Raw genomic sequence first — 6658 nt, 5'->3', positions numbered from 1 at the left:
AGACTCGTCTCCATCCTTGATGAGGCCGATGACTGTAGTGTCGTCTGCAAACTTCAGGAGCTTGACAGAGGGGTCAAGCTCCTGATTTGCTTCATAAATTAAAAGTCTAGTTGTTTCTGCTGCTCTCTGCTGGTTTGAAATGAACCCAATAGCATTTGGTTGAGTGTGCTGGTAACAAGAACCAGTGCTGCTCTTGCACAAGAGTGTTTGTGGCTACCTCTTTGGTATGACATTAGTATTTAGACTGAATGAACAACGTGTGTATGTGCGTCAATCAGGAACTCTTTTGTTGTGCTGTCAGTGTTCATTTGATAACGACCATGTTGAGCGCTGAGACTCTTATCAGCGTTACTGTGATACAGCACCTGAGAATTCCTTAAATTCCACCTGGATTCACACTATACTTGGATCTGGATCACTTCAGTTAGCTTTCCATTCACACTGTTAACAAATATCAGCCACAATATTTAGTTCATTTGGAGTGTTCACATGCAGACTGCACTGAAACAAATGTGAAATTATATAAGTGATTAATAATGTATTTATTTATAAATGTAGTTTAATTTTATTATTTAAATTTTTTATTAAGAATAACTTAACATTAGTGTAAGCAGCTCTTGGTCTTGGCATCATAACATGATGATTTCTGAACGAGCTGTTTTTATTGTATTTTCAGTATAATGTTGTGAGTGTTCAAGTATGTCACGCAGAACATGAAACCTGTTTTCCATGCTGTGACTCTTTGTTTGTTGTTGTGGGAGACTTTGGTTACTATGTGTAATTCCTGTAACACAGCCCCTAATTTAATATAATATTGAGCCATCTGACTTTAAATGAGATATAGCAGTGTGTGTGTGTGTGTGTGTGTGTATGCGTGGTTACGGGAAGTGTGTGTAACAGATTGAGTGTCATGGCAATGTTTACGGGTCCAGACGGGGACTAAGGCCATTATTTGGACTTCCCTTCTGCCCCTGTGCCAGAGCTGATCATCTCTCTCTCTCTCTCCAGCATGTGACTGCCATCCGGTGGGAGCTGCAGGTAAAACGTGTAACCAGACGACGGGTCAGTGCCCGTGTAAAGACGGGGTTGTCCTCAAACTATAGGCAAGTATGCACTTCTATTCTTGGTATCCTCGTCTTAAGTGAAATCCACAATCAGATATTTTCTGATTGGTTGAGCAGCTTTGTCTGGAAAACTAATTGCATCATGTCTGGTTGGGACACTGATATATGTGGACAACTTTTAGGGACAATTTTGTCTTCAAAGTTTAGCTAAGTGAACGTATGGTTAGCTGTCACACATAGTAAGGCAGCAGGTGTGTTTATCACAGTCTGTCAATCAAACACCTTCTCCACACCTGCACATTTAGATTTGGGTTCATGCTTTTATCCAATTGTATCAATCCCATGACCTTTAGTGTCAAATCTACTGTTTGAGCTACAGGAATGCACACTGACGTCATCCTTTACTTGTCTTTCAGAAATCCCTGTTATAAAGCCGACGGCTGTGATCAGCACTACAGAGGAGCCTGCAGGTTAGTGCACAAACACACACAGACACATTCAGGACAGAGACAGACAGAGGAAATACTGCTCACTTTTGTGTGGCGTATCACTGCTGGAAAGGGGCGGAGAACTCGCAATCTGTCCTTGTCATGAATGAAAGTGAATCAGAGGTGTGTGTGAAAGCAGAGAAGTGAAGGAATTGTGTGTGTTTTCAACAGCTCTTCTGGGTCAATGAACACTTCACACAGTGTGCCACATGAGCGCTACACACACACACACACACTAAAGTCATGCCAACTATTGCAAACACTCTAAAACACTCACAATACCCTGTTGAAAACACCAGGAAAGGCTTCCTAACGAGCTTAATTGGCATCATAACATGATGATTTCTGAACGAGCTGTTTTTATTGTATTTTCAGTATAATGTTGTGAGTGTTCAAGTATGTCACGCAGAACATGAAACCTGTTTTCCATGCTGTGACTCTTTGTTTGTTGTTGTGGGAGACTTTGGTTACTATGTGTAATTCCTGTAACACAGCCCCTAATTTAATATAATATTGAGCCATCTGACTTTAAATGAGATATAGCAGTGTGTGTGTGTGTGTGTGTGTGTATGCGTGGTTACGGGAAGTGTGTGTAACAGATTGAGTGTCATGGCAATGTTTACGGGTCCAGACGGGGACTAAGGCCATTATTTGGACTTCCCTTCTGCCCCTGTGCCAGAGCTGATCATCTCTCTCTCTCTCTCCAGCATGTGACTGCCATCCGGTGGGAGCTGCAGGTAAAACGTGTAACCAGACGACGGGTCAGTGCCCGTGTAAAGACGGGGTGACTGGCATCACATGCAACCGCTGTGCTAAAGGGTATCAGCAGAGCCGATCGCCCATCGCCCCGTGCATTAGTGAGTGGCACACACGTTTGTTTATCTGTCTACATGAACATGTATTATAAACTTATATTGTTTTTATAAAAACAATGACTAATACTAACCCTAAATAACACCCAAACCTGACAGAAAAGTTTTGCATTACAAAAAAAAAGCATTATTCACTTTTTTTATGTATTATTTTTACGAATCAGGAGGCCCAAGGTAATGATGTATAATTTTGTGTCATTGAGTGTTATAGTTTTTGATTTAGAATTGTATATTTTTATATTTAGTTGTTATTTTTATATTTTATGTTTACATTTTACTTAAATTTTAATTTGAATCAATTTCATTTCATTTGAATATATAGTTTTAGTCATTTTTATTTCAGTTTTTTTAGTTAAACTAAGTTTCAAAAGAGAATTGTTTGCAACTTCCTGAAATGAAACACTAATTTTTATTTCATTTTATTTCAGTTAATGTTTATTTTTTACGGAAATGTTTATTTTAAATGAAAATAGTTTTTATGGTTTTCGAGCGTTCACATGCAAGACAAAACTGCAAACAGCATTGAGACATGAAGCAAATGTGAATTCATGGAAATTATATTTATTTTATTTAATGTAATTTATTTTAACTTTAACATTTTTATTTTATGTTTTGGTCACATTGTTATTTACAAACTTTTTTTTTTCATGTCATAGTGTTCGTGTTTGGATAACTTTACCAATGTTATAAAATAAGAAAAAATATTTCATATATAATAATCATTTTTCTGATTCAGAATCTCCCCAAAGGGAAGTTGTGTCAGATTTCTCTGTTAGGTTGAGCAGCTTTGTCTGGAAAACTAATTGCATCATGTCTGGTTGGGACACTGATATATGTGGACAACTTTTAGGGACAATTTTGTCTTCAAAGTTTAGCTAAGTGAACGTATGGTTAGCTGTCACACATAGTAAGGCAGCAGGTGTGTTTATCACAGTCTGTCAATCAAACACCTTCTCCACACCTGCACATTTAGATTTGGGTTCATGCTTTTATCCAATTGTATCAATCCCATGACCTTTAGTGTCAAATCTACTGTTTGAGCTACAGGAATGCACACTGACGTCATCCTTTACTTGTCTTTCAGAAATCCCTGTTATAAAGCCGACGGCTGTGATCAGCACTACAGAGGAGCCTGCAGGTTAGTGCACAAACACACACAGACACATTCAGGACAGAGACAGACAGAGGAAATACTGCTCACTTTTGTGTGGCGTATCACTGCTGGAAAGGGGCGGAGAACTCGCAATCTGTCCTTGTCATGAATGAAAGTGAATCAGAGGTGTGTGTGAAAGCAGAGAAGTGAAGGAATTGTGTGTGTTTTCAACAGCTCTTCTGGGTCAATGAACACTTCACACAGTGTGCCACATGAGCGCTACACACACACACACACACTAAAGTCATGCCAACTATTGCAAACACTCTAAAACACTCACAATACCCTGTTGAAAACACCAGGAAAGGCTTCCTAACGAGCTTAACCAGCAAATGGTCCTTGGTAAACCAACTTTACCAATTACTAGTTGCATGCTAGTTCACCAGCATTTTGGATGGATGGATGGGTGAACAGAGATAGATGGATGGATGGATGGATGGATGGACAGACGGATGGATGAATGGGTGGATAGATGGATGGGTGGATGGATGGATGGATGGGTGAACAGATAGATGGATGGATGGATGGATGGGTGAACAGAGATGGATGGATGGATGGGCGGACGGATGGATGAATGGGTGGATAGATAGATGGACGGGTGGATGGATGGATGGGTGAACAGATGGATGGATGGATGGATGGACAGACGGATGGATGAATGGGTGGATAGATAGATGGACGGGTGGATGGATGGATGGGTGAACAGATGGATGGATGGATGGATGGACAGATGGATGGATAGATGGATGGATGGACGGACGGATGGATGGACAGATGGATGGGTGGATGGATGAGTGAACAGATAGATAGATGGATGGATGGATGGATGGGTGAACAGATAGATAGATAGATGGATGGATGGATGGGTGAACAGATAGATGAATGGATGGATGGACGGATGGATGGATAGATGGATGGATGGACGGACGGATGGATGGACAGATGGATGGGTGGATGGATGAGTGAACAGATAGATAGATGGATGGATGGATGGATGGATGGGTGAACAGACAGATAGATGGATGGATGGATGGATGGGTGAACAGATAGATAGATAGATGGATGGATGGATGGGTGAACAGATAGATGAATGGATGGATGGACGGATGGATGGATAGATGGATGGATGGACGGACGGATGGATGGATAGATGGATGGGTGGATGGATGAGTGAACAGATAGATAGATAGATAGATAGATAGATAGATGAGTTAACTATTCAAATACAATGCTGAGTTTATGGTTTAGTTATTTTAGTGATTTAGACATGTTAGTGTGTTATTAGAAAGAGTTTATTCACAGTGCATTTTAATTCTAATAACATTTTAATTCAAACATTTCTGTGTTGCCAGATTGTGACTCATACTGTAAACCACTGAAAGGAAATCTCAAGATAAACATGAAGAAATACTGCAAAAAGGACTACGGTACAGCTTTCATTCTGTTCTTTCCTTTTAGTCCCTTTATATTTAAGAAGCATTTGTTGTGATCTAATGCAAAATCAAGCATTAATCGTATCTGGTGTAATGTCTTTGTGTGTGCGTGTGTGTGTGTGTGTGTGTAGCTGTCCAGGTCAGTGTGTTGGACATGGAGACCATCGGTGACTGGGCCAAGTTTGCCGTCAGCCTGGTGTCTGTGTACAAGAGCCGCGGAGAGCCGCTGAAGAGAGGCGATCACGTGCTGTGGGTCCATATGAAGGATCTGGCCTGCAAATGTCCACGGATACACATGGGCAAACGCTTCCTCATCTTGGGCACGAGCGAGGGTGCCGCGAACCCTGAACACCCGGGACTGCTGGCCGACAAAAACAGCCTGGTCATTCAGTGGAGGGACATTTGGACTCGACGACTGCGCAAGTTCCAGCGCAAAGAGAAGAAAGGCAAGTGCAGCAAAGCATGATGGGATGGCAGGGAACTCTTTATTATTGACCACTGTCCTGTGTACGTGGGAGACTGTGAGAGCGAACTCTGTGTATCGTCGTTTCCAGTGCGTTATTTGATGTCATCCTGTTGGTCAGCCTTCTAAAGGGACCGCTAAAAAGACTGTTTCTAATCACACACCACTGAATCTCTCACACACACACACACACACACACACGCTGCAGTTTGACTGAGCTGCACACGGACTGATTCCATTTCCTCTCCAAGCCACAATTTAATCAATCAAATATGAAATACGTCCTCAAATTACAAATCAGGGGAACGGTTCTGTCCACATCTGGTTCGGTTCTTCTAGTCTTTGTGGCCTTCATCAGATGGTCACACTGGTGTTCACCACATGCTGCTCACTTCAGTTCTGAAAACCTCAAAATCTTCATCATCATCATCATCGTCGGCCTGGATCATTTCACTTTTGAAGAGCCTATTAAGCGCGCTCGTATCTGTGGGTTGTGTGTCGTACGTGTGGATGTGTGTACTTTGATATGGAAGGATCTAGTGCAGAATAGAGCAATGTCCGTTAGCAGACAGAAACATACTTGGCGCAAGTATGCAAATGCACAAATGCTTGGCAAACATAGTTTCATTGTGCATTTTTAACATGCTTTTTTGAGTTACTGTGGCAGGAACAAATGTCTGTCATTAAAGGGATAGTTCACACAAAATTCAACCAAAATGAATATTTTGTCATCATTTTACTCGCTCTCATGTTGTTCCAAACCCATAGTGTGTTATTCTATTCTGTGGAACGCAAGAGGAAAATGTCCCTCTTTTCCATATAAAAACAGGCTGTTAAGCTCAATAAGATGACAAAAAAGCACTGTCAAAGATATCCATTTAGAGACGAAGTTGAATACAAGCACAACTGAGAGCCAACATGAGGTGATCAAATTTTGGTATCCTTTTTAAAGGGATAGTTCACCCAACAATCAAAAATCCTTGTGTCTTTCCAGACCTGTATACATATATTTCTTCTGTGGTCCACAAACGAAGACATTTTGAAGGATGATGGTAACCAAACAGTTGTGGTTCCCATTGATTTCCATTAGATGGGCAAACATTGCAATGGAAGTCAGTGGGAACCGAAACGGTTTGGCTACCAACTGTTACCAACATTCTTCAAAATATCTTCTTTCATCTCCCA

The 6658-nt window shown here is 41.1% G+C and overlaps 1 protein-coding gene across 1 annotated transcript in view; it reads left to right on the top strand.

The window, feature by feature from the left end:
• The window catches only part of ntn2 (netrin 2), a 33453-nt gene extending 27263 nt beyond the window's left edge, over window positions 1-6190 (top strand). The window contains exons 7-10 of the mRNA XM_016458749.1: window positions 2260-2409; window positions 3509-3562; window positions 4930-5004; window positions 5142-6190. Of these exons, the coding sequence (XP_016314235.1) occupies window positions 2260-2409; window positions 3509-3562; window positions 4930-5004; window positions 5142-5476 (614 nt within the window). The 3' untranslated portion in view covers window positions 5477-6190. The remainder of the gene's footprint in view (window positions 1-2259; window positions 2410-3508; window positions 3563-4929; window positions 5005-5141) is intronic.
• The last annotated feature ends 468 nt before the right edge of the window (window positions 6191-6658 follow it).

Source organism: Sinocyclocheilus anshuiensis, unplaced genomic scaffold (assembly GCF_001515605.1).
Source record: "Sinocyclocheilus anshuiensis isolate Anshui unplaced genomic scaffold, SAMN03320099.WGS_v1.1 scaffold415, whole genome shotgun sequence".
NCBI lineage: Eukaryota > Metazoa > Chordata > Actinopteri > Cypriniformes > Cyprinidae > Sinocyclocheilus > Sinocyclocheilus anshuiensis.
The sequence above is the reverse complement of the archived record's forward strand: the minus strand, read 5'-3'. Positions and strand labels throughout refer to the sequence as shown.